We start from the raw sequence: 26,797 nt of genomic DNA on the forward strand, positions 1-26,797 counted from the left end.
ATTAAAGTGACTGTAGAACGCAGGAAGAAAGTCAATCTGGTTTGATATTGATTCATGCAGGTTAAAGTGGCCTTATGTGGGTCTACGTCATGGGCCGCACCACCGACGTCACCGCCAGAAAGAGTAGTCTATTTATATCCCAAAGCCAATACATCTTCATATCAACTTCTTCTCGAATACACAGCGTTTATCTGACATAAATATCATCTTGGAATACGTTTGAGACACTTAGCTATAGAAGCTCACAACATACACGATGAACTCTCTCAATCCCATCTCCCAACCCAAGGAGGAAGAGGAAAAGAAGCAAAGCCAATCCTACTCCGAATGGCTTCGCCAGCAGTACAGCATTCAATACGAAAGATGGTACCCCTGGATCGAAGACCAATACTTGAAATGGTTTGGAAAGGGCGATAACAAAAACTCTTATGTTACCAAAGGTAGGCAACGTTTTTCTATGTGTACCGATGCGTAACTCTACTAGTCAGATAGCGACTGACTGAACCGCTTTACAATAGATACCCTTAACAAGTCTAAAGTCACTGGCATCAAACAAGTCGACCAACTGCAAGATGATGTGCATAATCTCGTGGGCAACCAGCTCGGTGACAACGGATTGCTTTCGCCCGTGGGCAAGCTAGTATCTAAGGAAGGAATAAATCGAGCGGAGAGAAACGGGAAGGACGAGGAGGGACGATATGGATTTGGCGGGGTTGGCTTTACAGGAAAGTAATTCATCGCTTGTTGACGATGAATGGGTTTGGGAAGACTGTACATTATTAGCCGTAAAGGATATACCTTAGTTTCTGTTCGTTTTTCTGTTTATGAGCGTTCTGGATGCCATACGTCTACTATTTTATGATATCGGGTTAACTAGCAGTTCACCATACTAATTGAATTACAGTCCCTTGCCCTGAGAATGTCTACCATGAGCGTGCTCCCCATGGGACAAGGACTAGCTGTACAGTAATGTTTGTTGGAATTTTAATATGGTCTTTGTACGCTATAAATTTTCGTATAAATGGTAAAGTCTAAGGAACCCTATCTCCCTGAGAATAACGGACTTAGCGGTGATGAAGACACTAGAAGGTCGCCAGATTCCTCACACTTTGCTAAGTTACTCGCGTACAGAATAGACCGCATGGCTATCAGTTTAGCACCCACTATGGCGAAAAGTGATGCTAGTTACGGTTACCTAGCACAAAGCCTAGCCACGCCATGTGAACATGACTATATTATACGTTCATTATGAAAGTCAGGCCAATTCTATATTCAATGTATGGCCCCTAATAATTAAATAGCGTCAGCCCATCGGGGCCAATCCACGGCGACCGACAAATTCTATCTCCTTTAGATCGTTACAGCTATTGCAGTGAGACCCAAGCCCGGGTCTGGGTTAGGCTTGGGGAGGTTCCGAGTATCAATTAGGCTAGGTTTGGGGCTTAAAGGGGTATTTCAGAGTTGGTTTTACCTAGGTCTAGAAGAAGGGGCTTGGCTATCATGGGAGTTAGGAGTAGTAAACACCTATCACGTTTTACTTACAACTATATAGGATGCGGAATGCCCAATTTGACCGACGAATGACTGAATACTAATTAGTGAAACGAAGAGAAAGCAATGCACTTTCCCCCCTCCATTCCCTTCTTCACATACTATACTAACGAATCAAAAAGGGTTGCCAGATTGTCGTTTTCAACTGTCGGACAAAAGAAGTTGGCTGGGATTTCTGTCGGTCTGCGATAGCTCAACGCACGCCCTCCCAACAACCTTGAAATATGAACTTTGCCATCCAAAACATTCCGCCCCTGAAGATCAAGGAGGCGAAGCACAGGCACTTGGGCTAGGCCAGAGGATATAATCAGTAGTTCACCGCTCTTAATATCGCAATCTGTGAAACCGACTCTCATTTCCACAACATCATCAACTTATCTCCCTACAGTAAAAAGGTACTTTCCCGCCAGCTAAGAAAATCTGTAAGAGATTGTGGGGGCATAGGGTTCCCTGAGTGTCTCCTCTCCCTGTTCAAAGGCGGATTTTGCCATAGTCTCAGAGGAAGAATCGATGGAGCCAAGCATGCTGAATCGAACAAGGATATGTCCTGTGACATGAGAGGGCTCCTATTCCATGGGCGATGAAAGTTTCATTCATCACTATCGAATTGAGTTATCTACCCAGAGATATTACCTCTTGAAAGGATTATCTACAAATTGTGCCAGATGTGGAAAACATTTGACTGTTCTTTTGGAGCCGGCTTCCCTTGCTCACAGAGGCAATATTATAAGGCCAAGCCAAGGGATATCTGACGTGTACCAGCTACCACCTCAAAGTAGTCATTAGCTATTTCTCTTCTTCGGTAGGTGAATATGTAACTTGGGGGCACTTTAAAATGGTACGCGACCGGATTAATAGACTTGTGGTCTGAGAATCATCTTCTAAAGTAGAATGGGGCTACGCGTACTTTGCTCCATCCGCTTCCACTTTTTACTTCATTTCCGCTTTTTCTGTTAAATTGTACTGTTTTCTCGGTCCCCTAATACTGCGATAATTAAAGCTGCTCTAAAATTTTGCTCAAAGGACCGTTAATCTGATAGCTATTTACATATAATGACTACGGAACGTTAATAACAATCCCGAAACGACAATGAAGAACTTGGGATCCATGGAGGATTTCGTGCCTTGATACCAGTATGTGTCACATACTCAATACTCTTAACTAATTTGATAGGTTACCATGACTAGAGCGTCCGTAAAGTTTCTGCTGCTCTGTCTAGCAAGACAGACCACAAAAGCTACATCAACGCATATCCTGGGGATGGTGTAGGCCCAGGAGAGGCACGCTCCCTCCATATTCCATATCTTTGCTAGAGTTTTGATTACCCGTGAAGATGTGTATTAGATATATCTCCCCTATTTTCCCGTCCAACATTAACCGGCGGAATAGTCGACAGCGCCTCCCTTACATTTAGTTATCCAGGGCATGTCACGTGGTACGTTTTTCATTACGGTTCAACGTTCCACGGAACTGAAAGGAGATAATGACGAGTGCTAGTGCGATCCAGGGGGCCAACTTCTGCCACCTTTTGATGGTGGCAATAAATACTGAGCGGTGTCCCAACTTTTATCTTTTTTTCATCCTCAGCAATTAACTACATATGCTGCAATTGTCATAATGCAACCAGGACTGAATAAAGGATCCAATTTACAGGTCAGACAAGTCTGCAATGTTATTGTAATATGGGGCATTGAGCTGATCTGCTGCTAGTCTCCCTCTGAGGATGATCAACGCTACCTCCGCCTCTATGGAAGGCTGCCGGAAAGAGGGAGGTTACTTGGACAACATTTTAAGGTATATTTGCGATAAGCCGACCCAAGGCAGCTACTAACAAGCCAAAGGAACGGACATACTTTGACTCGGGTGATTTGGCTCTCTCCACAGCCGATAGAGTGACTGATAACGGCGCAATTCAGACCGGTACAGCCCATCCTATGCGCGACAGCATTTCGCGTCCGTATGCCCCGGTTCCCAATACTAGTAATGTCAACGAAGATGCCAACAGGGATTTTATCGGCAAGAAAAGCCCGTCTCCGGAAATGATAGGTAGTCCTCTACACCACAAAGTGGATGACAGTGGGAATAAGGTGTAGAAATCAAAAGAAACATTTTAGGACAGGCCGGCTTTTTGCGATCACGTGTGTTTTTGTTTAATGCAGGAGAACCTTGTGATACCCATATCAATTTGGTAGAAACTATGAGACCACGAGGGTGTGAAATCTGATGTTTTGATATCCTAAAACGTATTATCCAGCTCCTACTTGATGGCACTAAGCCTCAAGACCTCGTACGTCATTACCCGTGACTGATCGTACTTGAATTACCCCAGGCTTCAATTAGACCTCGCCCTAGCCCGCGGGCGACCCTCCGAGGGCGGCTGGTAGACCCGCAAAATGAGGGCGGAGGGCCGCGAGCTCCTCCTCGCGGGCCGGGCGGGGGTAAAAATCCGCCCTCAGAGGGCCGCCCTCAATAGCTATAAGGGTTAATTAAATAGAATTTAAATCTAAGTAAATATAATATATATATATATATATATATATATATATATATTAATAGTGTATCAAAAACAAGAAGTAAAATATGACTTTTATGTACTATAACACAAGAAAAGTAAAAATATTTCAATAGATAAGGACCGATAAAAGCTGATAAGAGCTGATAAGGGTCCCTGAGGGCCGGGCGGAGGGCTGGGGGTACCGGCCCTCCAAATGTTTTTGCCGAGGTCTAGACTCAATTCAGCCTCTCTCTCTACGCGGATGGCAGGGCCGGTATTATGGGACCAAGTACTGAAAATTCTCTTTGAAATTTGAAAACTGTAGACGATGACCACCAGTTACTAAGATAGTCAAGACAGGAGCAAGCAATACTGGTTCTCATGGAGGTCAAACAATGAACCTTATTTTGCAATATTGCGGAGAGAACTTACTAATCTCTGAAGAGGTGGTTAAGGCAGCAGATGGCAATGCTGGATACTATGGAGGTCAGATCAAGGAAGTCCTTTCCCACACACTACAGAGACGATTGTTACTGGATCGGGCATCTCAACGGCGATTGTACTGCCGTAGATATTCAAAGGCAGTTAATTAGTGTATTCCACCAAGATATTGTTGTCCAGTTCGTGGTTAGTTCTGAGCGTATACTGGTCCTCGACCTTTCGTAGCAGGTGGACCGTTATCTAATAGAAGTATATCGTCGCGGGGACTAGATCTTTAGAGGGCTCGCGCCCATGATAGAATTAAAGCGCCCGAGAAATGGGGAAATTACGTTATTTGGCGGCATACCCGATATAACGTCAGTCCCTGCGTGAGCTGGCCGGGCCATCGTTTTGTAGTATTTATCCTAGCTGCGTCAGCCTAAAGAGTAGGAAGGCCAGTCTGATGGACAGACTTTATGTTCGCTTCCCTTTGTATTCGCATCGGTAACTAACCTTTGGGCTCGTTATGAAATAAATAAATCACACGATCATAGTAGAAAACTTAAGGAAGTAGTTCATTACACTATAACTCTGAATATCAGGGTGGATAACTACTTGGAAAAATCAATGTATCCTTTCCCCGTGACAAAAGTCGCAAGCCACGGCACGGAAGGGTCCTGCCTGTCAGCAAGCTGCTTAAAGAACTCGGCATGGGCCTTGCCATCAACACCTGTTCGCATTGCTGTTCCTTCCGGGGTGCGCTGATCAGCATAGTAAAACCTGAGATAAATGGTGAGTCTTGTCCATGGCAGGTGACGAGAAAAGCTCGGTGTATTTACCTGTACCCCTTCTGAGAGTATGCTTGGTCCGCCGATCCAACCCAGTATGCGCTTGCTGCTTTGCCCACCCCTAAAGTGAGAAGAGCACTGGAGGCCGAAATAGTCGTATTCAGCCAGTTACCAGTGTAGATAAATGTTTTCTTCACGGTCTCCGGGAGCTGCTCAAACCCCTTGACTGCACAGTCAGCAGCAATGATTGCGCTGTGAGTATTAACCCAGATATCGCGATCCAGGGCTTCCGGGGAAAGAGAAAGCGGGGCGTTGGGGGGTGGAGGCGTGAAAGTTGCCGCTTTAGGACAGAAAGAATTAGTGTTACTTCAGCATCAATATCTCGGGACATTTACCATTGTATATGACAACACTGGGGATTCCCGCAGCCGATTTCACTTTCGCGAAGATATGAGGGACTGCCGTTTTCTCTGACAAGTCTGCTTGAATTGTGATATACCCCTCGGGCGAGATGCCGTCTGCAATGCGACGGGCCGAAATTGCGACCTGATACCCATCTTGGCTAAATCTGTGAGCCACGGCTGCGCCTACATTAGCACCTGCTCCGAGGATAAGCACAAGCGGCCTAGACATTCTGAAGATAATCCAATACGAGAACTGTACGCCGATCTGGTCCTTGGTTGTTCAGCTTTCAGCACTTATGCCGATCAGAAGCCAACCTAGAACTGAAGCAATGTGTGCTATATATTCTCCAAATCGACGTCGTGCCATTAGGATGATTATAAATAAAACTATTACCAGAGACTTCCAGTATGCTTACGGATCACGTTGATTTATAATCCTGCTATTGGAAATGCGGGATTCCGTATTACCTAGTAATCTACCGCTGAAATCTAAGGGGTGCAATCAAGAAATGACGAGGTCTCTCATTTGTGATCTAATGGTAAAATAAGCATATTTATAGGCCTAAATTCAAATGACGCGATACACGCGATATCATGGCAATATAGCGATATCATGGTGTAGATAATGATCAAAGGCGCTAGTCTGAATGGGGTAGGCTGGTGGCTGATAGCAGAGCTTTAGTGGTTGCAACTACAAGTCGCAGATGACACTCTTCTCAATCGCACTCCGTATTCGGCCTTCTTCAAATGCAATACCCTGGCCGGTGCACTGCACAAAGCCTTCCAACCTTTGCCGAACACCGTCGATGTCTACTAAACCCGCTTTAAACAATCTATGGCTCTGAATCATATCCCAAGTAGCTGCTTTATCTAAGAGCTTTTCACCCGTCTCGCTCTCAGTAATCCGATGGGCTGGGTGGTCTATGGGACCACTTGTCATTAAATCCGAAGGGGGCTTTAGCTGAGGAGCCTGCAGGAGTATAGCTGCAGCCAATTCCGCGTCTGATACAGGCCCATCGGTGGTCGAGGCGATATGGCTATTGAATGTAGCAAGAACATTGTTCTCTGCTGCAAGTCTCGCAATCTCTAGCTCGAGTTGTTTATTGTTCGCGCCAAGAACCCTATTTGCTTCCTCTAAGCTGCCAATCTTCTGCGTTAGGTGGAGGCTATGTTGCTCCTGTCGCTCACGGTACGCCTTCTGACTGCCAATGGACGAGTTTTAGGTGGAGTCACGGCCAGGATTTATTACACATAGACAGGGTTAAACATACGCGGCTCTCCTTTGCATCTTTCGTTTGTCTTCTCCCGCGGTCGATGGCTCATTCTGTGCCTGTATACTGTTTACTGGAGCCGAATTTTGGGTGCTCTCCTCCCCATCTTTTCTGGGTGTTGCCCGCATGTTGGCATCGGACAATCGTGGACGACCTACTAGGAACAAAAAAAGAAAAGAGGTAATAAAAAAAAAAAAAAAAAAAAAAACCCAAAGGGCGGGATATCAGAGCATCGGACGTGAAAAGTCAAGTGTCACAGCAAAGAATAGATGATGGACAAGTCGGCCGTGATGAGTTCGCGAGCGAGGACCGGGCACAGTGGAAATATTGGATATCTTCCCCAAAAGATAGTCTTTGAAATCACCTCGACCTTAAAATCAGCTGTAGGAAGGTTTTTGGAGGAGTGGGGCAAGATCCAATAAGATGTGTTCCCCACTTGCCGTTCCGCTGGTCTTTAGATCTGGCCAGTCGATCGAACGGAGTGACAAGACAGTTTGCAGTGCTTACACTGTATCTTCCCAGTCCAGACCTTACGACTCCTAATTCTACATTCAACCAACATGCGCAATACAAAACGGGGCTTGGAGTTGCTTATGACTAAGCCAAACTCCCGATAAACTTGTAGTGAAGCTCAATGATGCCATGCCTGCAGTTTAGTATAGTAGAGTTTTCCATTAATTTGGCCATGGTGGGTAGTTAGTTGTGCATCGAGATAACCAACCACTATTACTAACTAGATGATTTTGCGGCACCCAACAATTCAACGCACATGTCGGTAAATATGCTCTGCTCTCTTACCTAAAATCAAAGACGAATTCATAGGCCCATCTTGCACGGAACATGGAAGCTGGGAACAGTATAACCCTGAGCCTCCCCTCAATAAGCTAGAGAGGTCCCAAGTTATATAGACAGATTACAAAAGTGGCTTCACAGTACGGCTTCCGTGATGATATTTTGGCGCCCAGGAGAGGCTTCAGGGGAAAACATCCGATCATGACGCGTCTCCATGATGGAGGATTAGTACTACGATGCCCGTCCGATTATTATTATGCAGAGAGCTGCTAGACTACAGATGCAAGGCGACTCTCTTCAACCTCGATTATTCCCTTCAATGGATACTAGACCTCGCACTCAAGTATAGTGCAATTATCATATCAGGGAACTATCGTCTAACACCGGAGGCTACAGGTCTACAAATCCTGGAAGATATAGAGGACATCTGGAGATGGATCCACTCCAATACACTCGCGAGGTTACTATCCTCTCAATCTACCCCAATAGAGCTTGACCCGTACCGCATCATAGTTGTTGGTGACTCTGCGGGCGGATTGTTAAGCGCCCTTCTTGCGCTCTCTTATCCCGATGACATCCGTGCCAGCATTCTGGTCTATCCTATGCTCGATGTATGCTCCGAGGCATTCTCTAGTCCTCGGCAAGGACCAATAACCAATTTACCCTTCGTTCCTAAATGCCTTGACGGATTATCCCAAGAACAGGGAAGTGGGGAACGTAGGTTCCAATACACCGCCACCTGGTCGGTCCGAATTTCATCATGGAATTTTCGCTGAGCTCTATGAGCGTGGGTCGACGAACCCTCCACACTGAGAGTTACTCCTTCCTTTAAACTGATTGAGAGAAGCCGAAGCGAAGATTCTTCGCGGGGGGATCTATATTTTCCATTGTATCGACGACGACGCGGTTCCTGTTGAAGTAGAAAATTTACTGAAATAGCAAGGGCGGCCATGGACGGAAAGCAAGGGAGGGTGGTTCTCTCCATAGATTAGACTCTCGTAACTACGCATTTGATTTTGAGGTTCATCTTGATTAGCGTGGTTGACAGACGTGCTTGGGGTGCGACTGTTGCTTGGCTACAGTGAGGTTGTAGACTATCATTACACAGAATATTTTGCAATACGAATGTGGTTTCATGTATCTCAAATGGAAGCTAAAAATGGCCACAGTAGCCTGCCCTGGCTTCAAGTCGGCCCAAGTTATCAACCAACTGTTTAACTTGTAACATTTCCTTGTTCAGTCCATCCTTCATGTACATACGTGCCTGGCTTTTTTAAGGCTGATTCTGACGTATTTCCCGAACGAGCCAATCATCTGGGTAGGCCAATGAAATCAACCTCTGGATTCCACATAAAATAGCACTTTCTATATGCTGAATTTCTCATCAACTAGAGATAGTAGCGATCTAATATTTAGTAAATGTATATATAGAGATTAAATAAATATACCAACTTTCCCGTCTACGAAATATATCTGCTGTAGTTTACTAGTATATGTATAAAATTTTAGATTGCTATCATCTCTGGTTGTTGAGATATTGGGATTATAAAAAGGGCTATATTTTATATACAATGCCGGTAAACGGCTCAACAGGGAACTACATGAGCCAGTAGTTGGCTTAGACATGCTCACCAATAATCAAATAATCTTACCTGCCAAGGGACCTGTGATTATAATGTGAAACATGTGCAACACTGACGGCAAACCATTAAATTTATCAATTTCCTTTAGAAGTCTAAGTTATCTAGAATGTAGCTAGCTACATTGTCATCTTCCACCTACCAATTTTGACATCATCCGAGCTGGCCCACAAAGCATTACACATAGTGAAATGCTGGTCGAGAAAGGATCGGAAAATGCCTAAGATAATTAGTAACTTCTAAGCCCATATGAAATCTCGTGAGACGCTCGAATTGAAGTTCATTGCGGTTTGTGGGATCTGCTGAAACAAAGTCTCATATCGCACAGGATCCAAGGTTGAAGCTGGCTTAACCCCAGTACTTTTTACATTGTAAATAGTGGCGTATGAAGGTTTGGAGTCTTCACTTTGGTGACATTGACACTAGTGAAGTGACAATCCTCTTATAAATCATGCTACATTGATCACGATGATGACAAACATGAGATTTAGTCACACCTCCGCTCATGAAACCCCCTTTCTACAGCCATTAATTCTGAGTTCCAGTAGGCTACTCTTAGAGATCTATAAAGAGGTGGTACTCCCCTTTATCGATTCAGCATCTAAAGCAACAGCAACTCTATTATATTCGCCTTTGAAATACATAGTTCACCTCTGAAAATCTTCTGAATATGGAGAATGCCGTGCCTTTTTACATCCTATTCTTAATAAACATATTCAACAATGCCAACGCAGACTGTATGTTACCCCTAATCTAGCTTCTCGTCCATAAAAATAGAGATTAATTAGTAGTAGCTGTTCCTTTCGAACATCTGAGTGTGAATGATTCGGTATGAGATGTGTCTATTCTGTCGAATGACGTACTGATTTTATGTCAGGTACTACTAATCGTCGATATGCAGGTTGGGCTACTTAACTTAGGTTGAGATTTTGACCCTACACTTTATTACGATAATATGATCGCCCATGCAGAAATTGGAGAATTGTTCGACATCCCGATTATTATGACCACCTCTGCTCAAACAGGTTAGCATACTGAAAAGAGCTTTACTATTACTACTGATACTATTCTGATCTTCCCTGACAGCAAGCATTTTCATGATGTTCAGGTCCTAATGACCCATTGCCAAAAAGGATCCTTGAGATGTATCCTGATGCGCCTCTTATCGAACGCCACGGAGAAATAAATGCCTGGGATAATCCGGATTCAGAAAAGCTCTCCAAGCCACTGGCAGAAAGAAGGTATCATGGCTGGAATTGTGACCGATATCTGTAGGTGTATCCTCCATCCCCTTTGTAAAATATATTGGCCTGAGCACTTATTGATGCTTATACTGACTTTCGATTTACAGATGCGGCGTTCCTGGCACTTTCTCCGAGGGCAGAGGGCTATAGTGTGTGGGAAAACGTTGAAGCATCTGGCACCATGTCACCACTGATCGAGATGTCTCCAACCTCCGCCTGCAGGCTGTTAGTGTTCAGCCTGTGGGCATATTTAGTATTGTAGCCGATCCTTGGAGAGATTGGCGAAGCCGTCCTGGAAGTCAGAAAGTTCTACAACGCATGAGCAAATATCCTCTCCTGCTTAGGTCACAAGCGTACCCACACATGCTGCAGCTATTTTGAATGGCACTCTGACTCCTGGTGAGGAGAGTTTCGTTTAGGGCTGGGCACGAATGATGGCTTTACAGATGGTCGTACTAATATCATTTTCGTTATTCGTATTATTCATGGCCTCCAAATTCTAAATGATTCATACACATAGATTGCATTATGTCCTGGTGCTTCCCACGCTTGTACAAAAAAACATCTATGATCTATAGAAACGCTCTTGTATAGAGCCATGGAACCTATCTATACCTCACACCCCTTACTTCGTTCATTCTCCCCGTAAATAATTCCAATTAGAACAAGGCAAGAGAAAATGTCAGACTATCTCCCCCTAGCCGTCCAAACTGGCTCTGCTATACTATTATTTTATCCACGATCAGACTCACTATCTTCCACAAAATATCAGATGCCCCATATTATATAGGCGCCAGTACATATTACAGCTACTAGCTCTTTACTCTGGGCAATACTGCAAGCTTCAATCTGTGTACTAGTCCAGGAAGTCTATGTCTTTTCTATAGAGTTATGTCGGTGCACTATTTTGTCCAAAGTCGATAGAATTCGATAACTTTCAAGCACCGTGACAAAGTACCTATTAGAAGCCCGATGCATATTTCAAGCTAGTCAAAGCTACCTTGGCAGCGATGTTCTTATCGCAGGACCTGCGAAGCCCTATTTGTACTTTGTGGCAAATCAAAACCTCAGTGTTACAGGAGGAGTTTTATATGATTACTGTTGCTCTACCGAATCTGAGTCATAATCGGCGACCACATTACAGAGTTTATTGGACTTTGGCGTAGAAGTGACCAAATCCCGAAACTATACAAAATATTAACTCCCGTAGGATTATATGCTCTCGGCTGTCTACAAATCGACAAACACACAGCAGTAGGAAATATTTCCAGATGCTGCTCACGCATTCCGGTAACAGACTACCACACTATAATAGAGAGATTTTCGTACCGGTGGAGGCGAGTTCCTAGGGAGAGGTAGTTATAGGTCTCGTAGGAGCACCCTTACAAAGGTAACGTTTAACAAATCCCCTAGGTAGTTGATGGGACAAATCATAAACATGCCCGGAAATGGGGTTGCCAGTAGTGTAAGTGTGCAGGACCGTATCACAATTATCTCCATTTCGAGTCACGACCTTTAAATTTGCTTTGTTCAATAGACTAGTTGTTGAATACATCATGTGGCAACTTTCACTGGGGAGTTATCCCACTAGTACCGCTATTTATCGCATCTTGGCACCTCTTACATATTATGCGGTTATACGTGTCTCGATTATTGGTGAATGATGCTTGCAGATTCTTTGACCGCGCGCTGCTGTTTGGGCTGGGTATTGTCATTCAGAACCCTAAGACCGCCAGGTTTGATCTTTCCCGAACCCAGTATCAGAATGCCCTAGCCTAAATACAACATCTTCGGAAATGTACATGCCAGCTAAGTTCTTTGAGCATACGGCAGTCATAAAGATGCTATTTTTCGAATGGTGTGAAAGAGGGCCTAAAAGTCATCCGCAAGACGACTTGACTGACAAGTAGATAGGGCCCCCTCCCAGCCCAAAGACTCCTTCCCTGACGGAGAGTTTACCAAAATCAAGTACAACCTCCTCAAGTGGTCATAAATGAATCTAATATAATGATAGCAGAGCCTTTTCAATTGTACAAGGCAATGGCTCTTGGGTCCATGGCTGCTTATTATTATTTTTAGACCCATGAACACCATTCGGCGAGGTGTCTTGCCTTGACCACTCTACGCCCTCCAAGCCGCGTTAGGTAAGGCACTCATGCATGTCAAGTCAAGAAAAAAAGATGAGTAAAGGGCCAACGCCAGCCCCAGCTTCCAACAATCCGTAAGCACTAGCATTGCCCCGCGATTGTACTGCCATTACCCCGCCATGAAAAATGATATAAAGGCACAATGTCACCATCATTGATCTTCTTCTTTTTCTCTTCTGTGTAGGTGGAGGGTATTCGGACAATAGGCAACACTTAAGTTATGGGGTTGTCTGGAGCTGGTAATCGTGAGAGTTTGGGGGGGGTTTGGCGGTTTATGGGGGTTGGGGGTCTTGGGAGGAGACATAACACCCGGGGAAGGTCAGGGTAGGTTTGTTTTTAGAGGGCAGGATGGAGAAGATAATGGAGCTGGTTTTCCTGGGACGAGTGAGTATAGGGACGCGCAGATGTCAGGTATGGATGACACAGAGGGAGATGAAGGAGCTCAGCAAGGAGGCGAGGGTGTCCAGAGAGAGGACACTGGAGGTGGTCTAATGTCAAATAGATCCGAAGATATCTTGCCCCAAGGAATGGAATGCGTTCAAGGGATTCATGGCCACTGTCGTAACCTGGTTTCTGCTGAGGAAGCTCCCGAAGGTTTTATGGATGTTGAGGATCCAATGGACATCAATGATGAGGATCTGATGGATATCGATGTTGAGGATCCGATGGGTATCGATGTTGAGGGTTCGATGGATATCGATGATGAGGATCCGATGGATATCGATGGCTAAGATGGCACCATTAGGGTAGAAAGGTCAGGGGGTGGGGTTTGGTTTCCTTCGGTAAATGGCAATGCCATGTGTGGATTTGGAAAGGAGAAGAAATATTATGAAGAGGTGCTGAGTGTTCTGGAGCAAGATGTAACCATTAGGTTATTAAGGATGTATGGGATAGGCGGAGGCATGTTGATGGAATGATTGTATTTAATTGCTGGTTAATAAACAGCATGTGCAGTAACCTAGTCCACGAACCAGTCTACGTAAACTAAGCATACATGTCTGTTAGAAAGTACATAAAAGAGTGGTCGATTTATGACCCAACTCGAGATATCAGCAGGTAAAGCTTGCTAAAATAGAAACAAAATAATGCGGACATATGAGTTCAAGTTGTAGCTCCGCGCAACGCTCTCCTTCCTTTCCTCTTCCCGCTCCAATACCCACCTATACAAAAATCGCGAACTTCAAATGGTCAACGGACAATGACTCTTAATAATTTGTAGGCCGGCGGAAGGATACTTAGTTACCTTCACAGTTGAGTGAACAGCATGCTCAATATAAGAATATGAAACGCTGCAATTGCTCCAACCCATCTTCGTATAGAAACATATAGTAATCACTTCGAGAGCTATAGCGATATGTAGGAAAACTTCTCAGTGGCTATCTTGATAGACATTTCTACGTGTCAACGACGAAAACTTTATGAATATCATCGAGAGCCTCCTACTAGGCCATGCCTAGTCATTGCGCCCAAGTCTCCTCCTCAACCGCATCTGGGATGGCTATGTCACGAAAAAGGCTATTAAAGATGGCGACGTCAACATCCTGCAGGCCCCATTCATCTACACCGGAAAGCTCCGGTGGGATCGGTAGTTGATTGGGTTCCAGGTTACAGCTGGAAATGCAAGGCACTTCATCTGTCGCAGAGGGGTGTTGCGAGGATAACAGCTGGCCATCTTGCAAATGTGAATTAGGAGATACCAACTGGTTGCCGATATGAAAGTTAGACGTAGATAGCGAGAGATCATTGTGTTCGAGTGATCTATCCGTAGCCGATGGGGTCAAGACGCCCAGCTGGGTCTTTGTCAATGCCGTGGAAGCAGAAGTTGAGATGGAGCCACGTTCGAACTTTATTGTCCCAAAGTAAGGGAGATATATATGCAGCGAAGTGCCGCTGTCGGTCATCTTGCCATCATACTCGAGTTCTCCCCCGTCTCCTTTGCATGAGCTCGCACTGTATATAGTGCCGTTGGCGGCTGCCGCCTCCACGGTGAGCAAATGATGGATGATGCGGGTAAGCTTAGAGGCAATCATATCAGTGCCAGTCCGGGCCATAGAGTCCATAATCTCGAGGGTGCGCTCCATCGTTCCACGATCGCTGGGGCGGCTGTGAGCAAGGTAGTTGAAGATAGTGCTAAAGTTCGGAGTTTGCGAGGGCTGGTGGCGCTGGCCGTGCGACTCTATGTGGGCGAGACACAATACGGTGGTGGCAACAAAGGCAAGAAAGTCGATTCCACGGCAGTAGAAGTGGGCAGGGTTTGCGGTGCGGAAGGTTGCGTACCGAGATAGGATCTCGCGGCTAGCATTGACGGTGGTGATTTTGCTGTGATCATATCGGTGGTCGGATGGGAAGCGCAGCATATAAGGCAGATGTAGCCGTAAGAGCAAGTGTTGTTGAGCGAATTGGGCGTTGAGGCGAACCATATCGGCCTGTAGCTCTGCACGATCGTTATTTCTAGACACAAAATTCGGAATCAGCCACCACTGGGGCGGCATCTCTGCGGCGGCTTTCTGCAGTAGCCTGTCAATGTCGTGGGTTCTGGCAAGGCTGCTTAGGTCAGTCCCGTTGCACCTCAGAATGCGTCCAGCAACGGCGCAATGGATGCGCTGTATACGGTCAATTGGATGACATCCCTCCAATGCCTTTGGAGTGGCAAAACGGGCCTCAAGTGATGCTGGTGGCAGGCCGAGCATGAGTGACAAATAGCGGTCCATTTCCACCAGGCGAAAGCAGATGTGGTCCGGGTTAAAAGAAGCCTTGGCTTCAGGCTCGAGTATTTTCAGGGACCGCGAATCGAGACCGCGGTGTAGTGCCATCATCTGCGCAATAGCGGCCGCTCGGCGCATCGCCATCCATGCCTGGTGGAGATTCCCGGCATAGTTCTGGTACATAGCCTCGATCAAAATGCACTCAATGCCTTCGACAGAGCCGATGAGCTCGTCATTGGTGGTCACTAGCCTGATTGCTCTATCAACAACTCTTGCCATAAGATCACGGTAGGATGCGCCCTGGTCCCGTAAGCTCTGCATCGCAGACGGAAGGACGCCCTGTAGAAACGTGCCCAGCACCAGGAGCTTCCGCGCGATCAGTACCGGATGGGAACTTGGCGGGGGCAATTGCAGCATCTCCCGCGGTGATGGCGGGTCCTGGCCCGTAAAGCTATAACTGGGAGAGCATATTGCCGGGTGCAGATGCGCTGAAAGTCCAACAGGAAGGTTGCAGATGATATTAAGATCACGTTGGTTAGGCCAGGCGACGATAAGGTCCCGGACCAAATTTTCATACTTGCCGGAGACTTGCCCGTCTAGGGATTTGGTCCTGGCGACGGCTGGCGATGCGGGCCTCACCCTGCGGCCTGAGTCGGTAGAAGTCTTCTTATGAAGGTTATTCTTTCGCAATGTCAAACACTCACAGGGCAAAGCTCGGGGATGGGAGACACGTACTGGCGTGTTGATTGCCGATGACGCTAGCTCTGTCCTATCAACTTCATCTAGTGTCACCAAGGTCGACCGAGCCTCGGAGAGATCTTCGGGGGAGTAGTGTAGGGCATGCGCGGTGTCCCCTTTGTGGACCAATTGCTCGAGAAGTTCTTCCACCCGGCCGAGCCGAGTTTCTACATGATTGCTGCTGACGAAAGGCGCCGGAGGATCAGGGTGTTCCTGGCTGATACATCCCGTTCCCCGTCGTCTACAGTTATCGCAGACAATGTTCGCGGGCGAAGTGAAGATGCAACGGACCTTCCGCCGCTTGCACTCCCAGCAGCTTCTAGTGCCTTTGCGAATCTTCCTGCGTTTGGCCTCGGGCCCTTCTTCCTGGGTTCTTATTTCGTTCATTGTTGAGTCCGAATGCTGGATGGTTGAAGTACAGTGGGTTTTTAGTGGGGGCTGAATCAATTAATCATTTCGCCCGAGCTCGGCGGACAAACAGCCAGTCAGCACCAGGATAACTCGTTGATTTGTTAGAAATGCCTACTTTTACAAAAGCTGATTTCTAAGCCACTCTTACATCCTTACCTAAAGACTGCCTAGGGCTTACCATGCCATGCCTCAGTCAAGAACTCTTCAGCCTGAGTAAACTTGTAGTCTGGCAACAACCGATTCCACTCATCCGAGATATTATAAGCCTTGGCGGCAATGGCTCGCAAAAAACCGACGACAATCATTCTCGAGAATACATCAACCTGCTCAGGTGGGATGGAGGGGTGATCCAGCTTTGGTACCCACGATGTCTTCCATGCTCCGCTTTCAAGATCCTGCGCCTTCACCCTTTCGATTTTGAAAGGGGCCCCACCTAATTCGGAGAATATCAGCACCTTTATATATTTAGTCGAGTAGTCAGACCTACCGCGAACTTTCTCACCGAGGGCAACAAGCTGCCGGATGGTCACATCGGTGCCTCTGATACCACCAACAACTGGCCACTCGCCCTCAAAGTCAACAGCCCTGGCTACCACATTGGCGACATCCTGTACAGTAGTAAGAGTTAGATAGTCATCATCGCCACCGTCCAGCAAGATAGCCCGGCGGTTGGCGAAATCGATCGTCATTTCCATTGAGTGGATATGTCTGGACGACTGATGAGGGTGGGTGAAATAGTTCACGAATAGCCCAGGCTGAAAGAGCGTGTATTCAAGAACCTATTGATAAAGACTTCTGTCAGATTCTATACGGCGCATGATCTCTCCGGATCTTACTTTCTTATCTTTATTCAAATCTTGGAGATATCGGCGAATTTCTGCCTTGTAGGCGTACCAGCCGAGGTGCTCCATGCTGGATCTGATAAACGTCAACGACAGCGAACAACGTTAAGAGGTTGAGTCATCTCACGTAGCCCATTCGCTGGGCGCAAAGCGTTTCACGCCAGCTTCAACTGCAGCATCGATGAGACTTTTCTGGGCAGTGCTCGCTGGATCGTCCACTGTAGAAACGAAGGAGAGCACGGTGTGCACTCCCTGCAAGGCCTGAACCAGCTGCTTCGGGTCTTCGTAGTCTGCCTTAACCCACGTTATGCTCTGGGTAGCCTCTCCAGCTGGGACCTCCTATATATATGTCAGCTGACTTCAGGAACCAGGCAATCAAAATACGTGGATAATATGCAAACCTTCCTAGACAGAACCAAAATATCGTGCTTCTTGACAGCAAGGAGAGCATCAATAATCTCCCTTGCAACGTCTATCGCTGTATTAGTAACGCTGTTGGAGGTATACCTTTCAAGTAGTGGAACTCACTGCCGGAGCCACCCGCAATCGCAATCTTGACCATCTTGCTTAATTGAACAATATAGTTGTTGTGTCAACTATTTAGGTAGCTCTGTCGTGATGAAACCACAGACAAAGACGAGCTTTGAAGACGGTAGACAATGAGCACTGACCTGTCGGATTTTGAATTTATTTGCAATGGGAAAGAAAATGTGTGCACGAAGCTGCTTCAGAGAAACCTATCGCTGCCAGGTGCGTGATGTTTATATAGTAGCTTCCGCCGAGGTTTCGGTCGAATTCACTTATACCAAGCTATTAATTACCGAGGCCGAGTTCGATAGTGCAACGGCACCAATTAGAAATTAAAAGGAGAAACTGCATGATTAAGGAATTGCCCCTAAGAGGTTCGGCGGTGATTAGGTGTCGCCGGACCTCTATCTCCAGCAAATCGGCCGAATATTTACTGGCGGTAACCTTCCTGTATGCATAGATGACGTATGATTTGGTGCGATTTACCGGATGCAAATTATCATGCTAACATATTGCTATTCGAGGTGTGAATATATGGTCGTAATGCAGAACTAATGTTTGACGAAGGTGACACTACTCTTCCTTCCAGGTTGCCGGGAGTGGCGAGCACGATGGAGAGGAAGATCTACGACAAGGGACCATTGGGACCATGAAAGTGTTGATACTGCAAAGAGGTCCACCGCGATTATTGTCTTACGTTCGTGAGGAGTATCAGGAGACTATTGAACGAGATATCGGTTTCTAGGGTTATCGACTTTCTCTTCTGGAAGAAAATGGTGAACATTGCTGCTCGTCAAGTGAAACCAATAATTATAAAGAAACGGCGAAGGATTGACTGATAAATTCAGCGACTTTCCTGTTTTAGACGTTAATTGTGGTGAACTTAAACTAGCGACGATATCACCTGTATCAGAAAGACTTAGGAGCATCTGGGTCAACCGATGAACCTGGTGCATTGTGATTGGACCTAGATGAGAGGACGCGTGGTACCAAGTTGCCCTAAGTTTATGTTCTGATGGACTTGCTCCGCCTTCTCTGCCCTCCATATATCTTAGCTCTTACGGGTAGATAAGTAACTTCTGCGGCATGTCGCTGACGACCGATGAGCTTTCCAGCGCATCCAAGGCTGCAATCTCCCTTCAGTGCTTCGTCACAAACCGTGTCTTCACTGCAACTGCACTTGTTAGGGAGGTCATACCGATAGTGTCTATGACGATAGGGGTGCTTCAAACAGCATGTCATGCATGACACCGGGGCACTGCCACTCTGTGACGGGTTGCCCCTGATGTGCAAGTGTTGATGAATTTGTTTCTGCAATAGTCTCTCGTCTTGCGACCTTTAAGGCCTGACATAAGGGCTCGAACTTCTCGATTGTGCCTTTCTAGAGTCTCCTTGGAACTATTCTTCCGCCGAAATCTATCAGGATATTAACTACCAAAATCATATTCAGTGACCCCCGTCGCTGATTGTCACATCGCCCAGAATCATCTCTGTATCGCTTCGATGGGAATGGAACACCCCCACAGACACCAACCACTAGAGCTAGGTGAATATAATTATAACTGACTAGTAGGTTGGCCGCCGCAGCCGCAGAACTGCCCTTTCCCATACCAGGCAGATAAAGCATAAAACAACATGATGTTGGCCGATTCTTCCTGTGGTATATGCATTTGTATCACCGAAATTTTTCCCATAAACCTGACCGAATCGGTCATAGGTCTCACTGAACAACGCTTCGGCTGCATCAGCCTCTATTGTGAGGGCACAAATGATGGCACTCTTGAATCCGTCGCGGTTCGCCGGGTGCATCTTGGCAAAATGTTGACGGTGTCAGCAGTGTTACTGCTGACCAAAACTCAAGCCAAGGAGTGGTAGTTTGGTACAGGCGCCGGTGACCGGAGTGCAATTTATAAGATGATGTCTAGTTGATAAAGACCTCAGAGAGGTTGCTCGCCTCCAGCCAGCAGAAAGCCTTCCCTCGGTTAGTAGTAATGCAGGTTTAGGTACTGACTAGTACTCACTAAAAGGTCAGGGGCCCCATCACACGACTAATCAGAGAGAGTTCAAAATCCTCAGCCTTGCGATAATTCCTCGACTCCGCCATGACCGCAAGTTGAGGTCTACCGGTGTGGACGGTGCCTAACAGGAATTAAGTTCTGGGAGAAGAACGGTCAATATACAAACAAGAATCTCGTTTTGTGGGATAACAGTATGGGATCTGTAGAAAGCGCGCCAAATAATTTTATTAACTTTACACTATGACCACCAATCATACCTTCCTTAGTTGCATATGCAAAATGCAATAGTGCATTTCCATTACCCTGTCAGGGCGCAGCAAAACAAAAACCACCATCTACGGGTAGCCATGGGTCATTCTCTCAAGCAGCTCGGCGGTATTGAGAATATCGATTCAATAAAGAAGGGAGGTGAGATCATATAACAGATTGATATAAGTCTCTGTTGCTTGGATTGGGGTAATATGTCAAGGGGGCTCAGCCTCTATGACGGCATGAAACCCTCTATATTAGGTATATTAGAAGATAGGCAAGTTCATTGTATCGATGCCTACATACACCCCTAAAGCCGGCTGACATCATAATATGCCTTTCCATCCAAGATGCCTCAAGTATCCAACCGACAGAAATCACTCTCCAGTAAAACTGACAGATAACCCTCTCAACAGTCAGCCAGTAGTACATCATATGCTGCACGTAAGATATACAGACCTACATACCTTCTAATGACAAACTCTTCACCAAATCCCGCTACACTTCATGGACGCCCATCCTGTGCCCCAGTTGGAAGCACAGCTTGAACCTATACGATATTCTTCTTTGCCTTTACATCCCTTCTCGGAGTAAAAGCTACAGGTACAGAGCTGGTAACCGTTGCAGTTGGCGATGTTGGCGCTATTCGTATTAGTGTAGTCGTAGTCGTAGCAGCGGCCGACGTCGCCGGGCCAAATCGAGGTCAGGTAATTGGTACAACCGCCATCGGAATAATAGTTGACCTTAAGTTCAGCCGCAGAGACAGCTGTAATAACTGAGGCGAGAATAAAGGGTTGGAGATGCATCTTGAAAAGGATGATGATATTTTTGTTATATGATGGTGAAGTAATGGTACGATAATAAGGGAAAAAAATCTTGAGGTTGACGCCGCCTCACTGCTAGTAGGAGATTCAATCCTTTATATATAGTCTTATAGCAGTGCAATTTTCTTTTCTTGGAGAAAAAGCGAACTTCTTGCGGTGTGACTCAGCATTAATATACGTCTTTGCTCTCTAGAACACATAGTTGTGCCAGGTTGCAGCGCTCAGTTGAGCAATGAGCGGATCGTCGAGAGTATTCAGGCGGAGTAGTATGCTTAGGAGGATCTTAGGGCCATGATTAATGATTAGTGTATGATTATATAAAGATGAGAGCCAATGCAGTAAGCGGAAAGCCGAACAGAAGAGCCCATGTTATGCCAGCCACATATACTACCCCATTATTAGAACAGTCAAATAGCGCTCGTAACATCAAATCAACACCCATTCAAAACACGTCTTTTTAACGCGTCAATCAATCAAGAAAGGCCTCCTAAGGCCCCAGGAACCGCTATGGAGGTCTCAAACCCCCATGGTGGTGGCCTACCGAGCGCGTCGCGGTGGATGCCCCTGAGCGGGATACCACCACCACCAATACCAACTCCGATATATCGAGGGACCCCTAGGGCCCTAGGAATGCCTGCGGACCTGGATCAGGACCTAAGCAACAGCGAATCAAGCAGAGCCTCAAGCAGGACCAGTTCTAGAAGTAGCCGGAGTACATGAAGCGCCCAGAGTACCTGAAAATAGAAGAAAAGAAGCTAGATACAGCTGGGCTTAAACTAAAATCCAGAATAATCTCTATACAAGAATTATTAAAGGATCAGGAGCTTGAATATCGGAAAGAGCTAGAGGAGACACAGGCCTATATTAATCTGATAATAGAGGCCCAGATAGCTCAGCAACACGCCCGCCAACAACAGTTTAAGACCGAAATTAAGGTCCTAGAGAAGACAGTTCAACAGCTTCAAGTCTAAGTAATCTAGGCAGCTTCCTCCGCAGCTTAAATATTCCCAGCAGCGCAAAAAGTATTCCAAACAGCACTTTCTCAGGGCCTCCAGGGCCCTCAGCACCCCCAAGGCTGACAGAGAGTTTTCTATACACAGTCTACACAGCAGAGCCACACCTAAGGCTGCAGGGCTGAGAAAACCTGAAGCTATATATATAGATATCATAGCCCTACTAGATATAAATCCTGGAGAGTAGGAATAGCAGACAGTTACCAAAAAATGCTCTCAAAAGATTCCTAGAACCTAGGCTGAGACAATATCACTATCTTAGCTAAAAGCTGTAAAGCAGACCTAGGCTTCCGACTCTTATCGCGTATAATAATCTCTGTAGGTAAGCCCTTTTATAAGGAGCGGCGGGCAGTTTTAAACAAAGACAAGACAGTGATAAGATCACTGAGCTTATAATATCTATAGCTAATAAGAGTCAAAGTCAGGATATTTTTTTGTAAGGCACTGGCCAATATTACAGAGCCTTGCCCAGCTATTATTATTGGAGGCTGCTTCTACTGTCATTTATAACTGACTTGCTAAGTGGCTATCTTTTTAAGTCAGTAGGATTGATAGATAATTTTTAGGCACAATAGTATTGTCTGCATACAGCATAAGCTTATCAAGATATATGAGATTTTCAGTGGACATAAATTTATCACAGGCAATAATAAAGGGCTTGAGTGTCTTACGCTCTCCAAATCCATCACAATTAGTCCTGACTCGCGGATACAAGCGGCCAGCCGCGTGAAGTCACTGTCAGTTGAGACAAGGCAGAACCTATTATACTGGCCAGAGTACAGAAGATCCATCGCGTCTATAATTATAGCTAAGTCAGTCGCATTCTTGCTGTGGGTATACGAGAACTGCTGGATTGGTTGGATCGATTGCTCAAGGAGTTCAGCAGATTGGGTCTAGTCCAGTCCCCATATGCCCGCTTTGCATGAGCTGTACCATATTTCGTGATTTCGGAGAGTAGGAAATTAACGATAGACGACCGTGCATTGTCTGTGTTAATGAGAACCGCGAGTTTAGGAATCCTGTCTCCGACCATGACGTGTGTAATTCCGCTCCTTATGATCAGGAACCCCCTAGTCGTCGACTTGTCCCGTAGCTACACCTACCTCTGCGTGCCACCGCTATATCGGGTAGAGAGCCACTAGTGGGTGCTGAGTCAGGCTTGTACTAGCTACCGTCTGTATATAAAGAGCATAGCGAGCCCCCACAGGTGCAGAAGGTCGGCAACTCTCTACCTATCTTAGTCCACCGCGACTTGCAGTCACACGTGAGTGTCCCATTTCTAGATAGATACTTGCGCGACAGCAGCAACGGCCCGAACCGAGGCAGTGCGGGAGGTACTGCCTCATTATGGCTGGTCCCTCAATGGCTGCTTCCCTTGCTCTAACCAATATTGGAAGTAAGAAGGGCTCCAACCCCAAGGATGGCGTCATAATCTCTGGTCGGTCAGAGATTATGACGTCATTATTTGAGAGCCAATCAAAGTTTGGCCAGTAGGCAACCCCGTTGACCAAGTAAAAATTGTATAATCGTTCCCTTACTTTGCAGTGCCGCTTTCTCAGGCCTTGACGCCCTCACAATCTTCTTCCTCTCCCCTTTTTATTTCCGTTATATTGGTCTGCATCTACTTGCTCATTTACTTATAATCCGCAGATTTAGTGAAGGACATTACGCCTCCATTATAGGGACAAATGCTCACGTGACTATTCTAGTCTGTCGGAACATGGGTTCTTACCCTTGTTCCTGGCTGTCTGTCCGCACAGTCTTAGCATCTCTGTAGTAACTATATATTTAGCCTAGTTCTCGGTGAGTACACAATATCACGAAGACGCGTTTTACGTGGCATATCCTCGTTGAAGAAGAGATCCCTCCACAGCTTCCACATATGCGGCGTGACAGACCCCGTCACTTTTTACTCCAACCAATCGGGTTCTGGACCAGCGGGAAGACTTGTAATGATCAGCTCCAGGGGCAGTCTATCGTTAGGGCTTTTTTGCACCACAAACTTCACCAATACCAGGGGGCAAAGGACTGCTGAGCGGAGCGGGCCGATAGCGACAAGTAAATAAAATAACCCCGTCTTAGCGTTAGCCCCACTACCTCGTATAGAGAAGACTGCACTAACCCACATTCGATCATGTAGACTAAGTTGATTGGTCGGTTGCTTAACTCTTAGGAGACTCTCGAAGATATATCGTTAGCAGCTAAGCACTACCTTCCTTATACACGCTAAATTATACTTTCTGATTAGGTCTAGCTAGAATTCTATCGTTTCTTTTTAGATCTAACTAGATTTCTATCGCCCGCGGTCCTTCAGGACATTAGACATATAAAAGAAGCAAACCAGCTCTACCTTCGATGTGTATCACTATTATCTCCCTCAATATATTTACGCGCAATTGTCGAATACCAACTTCAAGCTTTCCGCACAGCTGTTTTAAGATGGAGAATACTGGAAGATGGGTAGCGAAAGCCAAAGGTATTGATTCTGCTGTTTACCCTCAAGGCTTGTCAGGAGACCTTGGATTGCTTATGGTTATCCCAATAGAAGATAGCTAGTCTCGATGTTGCTGACCGATCATTGATATAATTAGTTTTGACAGCTGCGCTCCAGTCCCTCTATCCAGCCCGAGTAGTCAGTCTTTTGCTCCCTTGAGTTAGTCACTCATTGACTCCAACCCAGCATGTCGAGACAGCAACATCCGTCTTTATCGGCATATCCGTCATTGCAACGGTCATCCAGACCTACGCTCTGTCACTTCAGCGGGGTGAGCATCGGCAAGCTGCAATATGCGACGCCGATCATCTCTCTGCCATCCAAGCGGCCGTGATGCAGTACATTGGACTCTATCTAGGGCTGGTAGCAGCGAAGAAACGCGGCCTGCGATTCATGGCAAACCAACCCGTTTTGGTCTGGTCCGGGGTTACTCTGTTATTCCCCTTTATCGCTCTCGTCATATACCCAAGCTATAACTATCTGACTCCGTTCTTTCTGTTCTTTGGTGGTCTCGGTGCCAACTTGGTGTCCGTTCATTTGCTGCAAATGAAGCCGGAGAGGAGGCTGGCTTGATGTTTCTATGGTTGGTTCTGCCGCAGGGCTTATCCGAATATGGTTTCTCCGAACATTGGTGGGGTTCTTACTGGCGATTTACATGGTCAGTTTGGTGTGTGTTATTGAGAGCGATGTATAGATAGAGCGGTACGATTAGCTGAAGCATATAGAGCTAATGATGATGTCTTTCCGGGTTCCATAGATTCTCAATAAGTAAACCTGGATTTGTGCAGGAACACGGCACACTCACTAATATACCGTGGGTTCACAGCAACAGCATTAAATATCCTGTGTCTGCTTCTGGAAAACTTTATCTTGACTAATGAGAACTGCTTTCTACAATAGAACATAGATAAGCGCGGCACAAGAATGTGCTAGGCAGGGGTAAAGCAGCTCGCCGATGATGGTTTGCATAAAAGATGAGCCTTGATTGAGAGTTAAGCGAGTAGATATGCCATAGCTTGAGTATATTATGCTACATCAGGAGCCCCAGGCCCATAGACCTCACCATGGCCCTCGCTACCCGACCCTCAACCCTCAGTCAGCCGCGAGTCATGGCGAGGTCTATTGATTATCAAGGGTGGGGTATGGAGATGGCAGAAGTATGATGCTTAGGTAGTATAGACCACGTGCTCTGACAATATAAGTGCAACCTCAGTACCCCGCCTCATATTTCACGAGTACATGTTATCTCCTATACCACAATCTCTCATATCGCTTTTGTACACAAGGCCAGCATGTCAGACATGGATTTTGATCTAACACAAATAGCAGATAAAGACCTTGGACATGAACAGCTTAATCCAGATGGGAATATTATCCTACTTGTTGAAGATCAGAATATAAGATAGTTTCTTGTATATTCTAAACTCCTCAGTTTGGCCTCTCCAATATTTATAAAGTTATTTAGTTCCAATTTCTATAAGAGTGTGCAGATTACAAGCTCTAACCGCCCCACAATATTCCTTCATGGAGATAATCCGGCCGCAATGAGGACTATATTAGAAATTCTTCATTATCAGGAGCCAGAATAGGTTAATCTAATAGATATAGCGAGACTCGCTATACTTGCTATTAATTGTAATAAGTATAAGTATAGAATACTTCTGCTCTATAAAGTGCTGTTAGTATAATATATTGTATGACCGCTGCTTATATAGAGATAACTGGGTATCTATACTGGGTATTATTTAGTCTTTAGAGATATTATACGAGTTGCTTACTGCAGTTAAAGACTCAGTCTATATATAGTCTGAAGATAAGTGTTACACCTGGGTATTCGGGCAGGAGCTCTGTGACTAGTTAGCTGCGCTTACTAGGCGATAGGACGAGAGTAGATTTGATTTGACTAGTCGACAAAGGATCGGACTGTTTCTCTATTGCCGCATAGAAATTCTGTTTGTTAATTTAGCCTTCGCGGCCACTAAGTGTGGCCGCACTATTTCTTTGTATTGTTGAAGACGGCTACAGCACAATTCTCTACTGGACCGGAACGGTCAAGGCTGAATATGTGGAGTGAGTGTTGGATCCATTACCGTCAACATTCAGCTTTTTATCACTCATGCCAGAAATGCCTGAGAAATCACAATACTATTTATTACTAAAGAGCCTTGTTAATTTGACATTCCTGGGGCCCATAAAGACTGTACTCAAGGCGAGAAGAACGGG

The 26,797-nt window shown here is 45.8% G+C and overlaps 9 protein-coding genes across 9 annotated transcripts; 3 read left to right on the plus strand and 6 right to left on the minus strand.

Annotated features, from left to right (window-relative positions):
* The first annotated feature begins 185 nt into the window (after window positions 1-185).
* Window positions 186-940, plus strand: BDW43DRAFT_274829 (uncharacterized protein). Its single transcript, XM_032041787.1, has 2 exons — window positions 186-440; window positions 519-940. The coding sequence occupies exons 1-2, from the start codon at window positions 257-259 to the stop codon at window positions 731-733; spliced, it is 399 nt and encodes a 132-aa protein (XP_031900871.1). The 5' UTR covers window positions 186-256; the 3' UTR covers window positions 734-940.
* Window positions 941-2,831: 1,891 nt separating this feature from the next.
* BDW43DRAFT_274831 (uncharacterized protein) lies at window positions 2,832-4,017 on the plus strand. Its single transcript, XM_032041788.1, has 3 exons — window positions 2,832-3,205; window positions 3,263-3,346; window positions 3,394-4,017. The coding sequence occupies exons 1-3, from the start codon at window positions 3,170-3,172 to the stop codon at window positions 3,643-3,645; spliced, it is 372 nt and encodes a 123-aa protein (XP_031900872.1). The 5' UTR covers window positions 2,832-3,169; the 3' UTR covers window positions 3,646-4,017.
* An 871-nt stretch (window positions 4,018-4,888) lies between these two features.
* BDW43DRAFT_319090 (uncharacterized protein) lies at window positions 4,889-5,887 on the minus strand (the record flags this gene model as incomplete). Its single annotated transcript, XM_032048836.1, has 3 exons — window positions 4,889-5,246; window positions 5,306-5,480; window positions 5,650-5,887. The coding sequence occupies 3 exons, from the start codon at window positions 5,885-5,887 to the stop codon at window positions 5,078-5,080; spliced, it is 582 nt and encodes a 193-aa protein (XP_031900873.1). The 3' UTR covers window positions 4,889-5,077.
* Window positions 5,888-6,196: 309 nt separating this feature from the next.
* On the minus strand, window positions 6,197-7,132 carry BDW43DRAFT_274835 (uncharacterized protein). Its single transcript, XM_032041789.1, has one exon. The coding sequence runs from the start codon at window positions 6,596-6,598 to the stop codon at window positions 6,350-6,352; it is 249 nt and encodes an 82-aa protein (XP_031900874.1). The 5' UTR covers window positions 6,599-7,132; the 3' UTR covers window positions 6,197-6,349.
* A 6,562-nt stretch (window positions 7,133-13,694) lies between these two features.
* BDW43DRAFT_274837 (uncharacterized protein) lies at window positions 13,695-16,602 on the minus strand. Its single transcript, XM_032041790.1, has 2 exons — window positions 16,193-16,602; window positions 13,695-16,120 (listed from the first exon to the last, which is right to left on the minus strand). The coding sequence occupies exons 1-2, from the start codon at window positions 16,580-16,582 to the stop codon at window positions 14,210-14,212; spliced, it is 2,301 nt and encodes a 766-aa protein (XP_031900875.1). The 5' UTR covers window positions 16,583-16,602; the 3' UTR covers window positions 13,695-14,209.
* Window positions 16,603-16,773: 171 nt separating this feature from the next.
* On the minus strand, window positions 16,774-18,010 carry BDW43DRAFT_310712 (uncharacterized protein; the record flags this gene model as incomplete). Its single annotated transcript, XM_032047017.1, has 6 exons — window positions 16,774-17,039; window positions 17,094-17,385; window positions 17,443-17,524; window positions 17,576-17,787; window positions 17,850-17,920; window positions 17,977-18,010. 6 exons carry the CDS (start codon window positions 18,008-18,010, stop codon window positions 16,774-16,776), a joined length of 957 nt encoding a protein of 318 aa, XP_031900876.1.
* A 2,718-nt stretch (window positions 18,011-20,728) lies between these two features.
* Window positions 20,729-21,049, minus strand: BDW43DRAFT_310713 (uncharacterized protein; the record flags this gene model as incomplete). The annotated part of the gene is made up of 1 exon (XM_032047018.1): window positions 20,729-21,049. The coding sequence occupies one exon, from the start codon at window positions 21,047-21,049 to the stop codon at window positions 20,729-20,731; it is 321 nt and encodes a 106-aa protein (XP_031900877.1).
* A 1,363-nt stretch (window positions 21,050-22,412) lies between these two features.
* On the minus strand, window positions 22,413-23,338 carry BDW43DRAFT_319094 (NYN domain-containing protein; the record flags this gene model as incomplete). Its single annotated transcript, XM_032048837.1, has 3 exons — window positions 22,927-23,338; window positions 22,670-22,888; window positions 22,413-22,552 (listed from the first exon to the last, which is right to left on the minus strand). The coding sequence occupies exons 1-3, from the start codon at window positions 23,111-23,113 to the stop codon at window positions 22,413-22,415; spliced, it is 546 nt and encodes a 181-aa protein (XP_031900878.1). The 5' UTR covers window positions 23,114-23,338.
* A 780-nt stretch (window positions 23,339-24,118) lies between these two features.
* On the plus strand, window positions 24,119-25,181 carry BDW43DRAFT_66885 (uncharacterized protein). The gene is made up of 4 exons (XM_032050358.1): window positions 24,119-24,163; window positions 24,221-24,556; window positions 24,672-24,712; window positions 24,761-25,181. Exons 2-4 carry the CDS (start codon window positions 24,436-24,438, stop codon window positions 25,145-25,147), a joined length of 549 nt encoding a protein of 182 aa, XP_031900879.1. The 5' UTR covers window positions 24,119-24,163; window positions 24,221-24,435; the 3' UTR covers window positions 25,148-25,181.
* The last annotated feature ends 1,616 nt before the right edge of the window (window positions 25,182-26,797 follow it).

Source organism: Aspergillus alliaceus, assembly GCF_009176365.1.
Source record: "Aspergillus alliaceus strain CBS 536.65 unplaced genomic scaffold BDW43scaffold_19, whole genome shotgun sequence".
Taxonomy (NCBI): Eukaryota; Fungi; Ascomycota; class Eurotiomycetes; order Eurotiales; family Aspergillaceae; genus Aspergillus; species Aspergillus alliaceus.

What these genes read in the sequence shown, in the direction of transcription:
- BDW43DRAFT_274835 (XM_032041789.1), bottom strand. Translation starts at nt 6,598, where the DNA reads ATGACAAGTGGTCCCATAGACCACCCAGCCCATCGGATTACTGAGAGC.
- BDW43DRAFT_274829 (XM_032041787.1), top strand. Translation starts at nt 257, where the DNA reads ATGAACTCTCTCAATCCCATCTCCCAACCCAAGGAGGAAGAGGAAAAG. An exon ending in AAACTCTTATGTTACCAAAG is followed by an intron (nt 441 to 518) that starts GTAGGCAACGTT and finishes GCTTTACAATAG; the next exon opens with ATACCCTTAACAAGTCTAAA.
- BDW43DRAFT_274831 (XM_032041788.1), top strand. Translation starts at nt 3,170, where the DNA reads ATGCAACCAGGACTGAATAAAGGATCCAATTTACAG. An exon ending in ATAAAGGATCCAATTTACAG is followed by an intron (nt 3,206 to 3,262) that starts GTCAGACAAGTC and finishes ATCTGCTGCTAG; the next exon opens with TCTCCCTCTGAGGATGATCA. An exon ending in TACTTGGACAACATTTTAAG is followed by an intron (nt 3,347 to 3,393) that starts GTATATTTGCGA and finishes AACAAGCCAAAG; the next exon opens with GAACGGACATACTTTGACTC.
- BDW43DRAFT_66885 (XM_032050358.1), top strand. Translation starts at nt 24,436, where the DNA reads ATGTGTATCACTATTATCTCCCTCAATATATTTACGCGCAATTGTCGA. An exon ending in ATGGGTAGCGAAAGCCAAAG is followed by an intron (nt 24,557 to 24,671) that starts GTATTGATTCTG and finishes TGATATAATTAG; the next exon opens with TTTTGACAGCTGCGCTCCAG. An exon ending in CCCTCTATCCAGCCCGAGTA is followed by an intron (nt 24,713 to 24,760) that starts GTCAGTCTTTTG and finishes ACTCCAACCCAG; the next exon opens with CATGTCGAGACAGCAACATC.
- BDW43DRAFT_274837 (XM_032041790.1), bottom strand. Translation starts at nt 16,582, where the DNA reads ATGAACGAAATAAGAACCCAGGAAGAAGGGCCCGAGGCCAAACGCAGG. An exon ending in CATCGGCAATCAACACGCCA is followed by an intron (nt 16,121 to 16,192) that starts GTACGTGTCTCC and finishes CTTCATAAGAAG; the next exon opens with ACTTCTACCGACTCAGGCCG.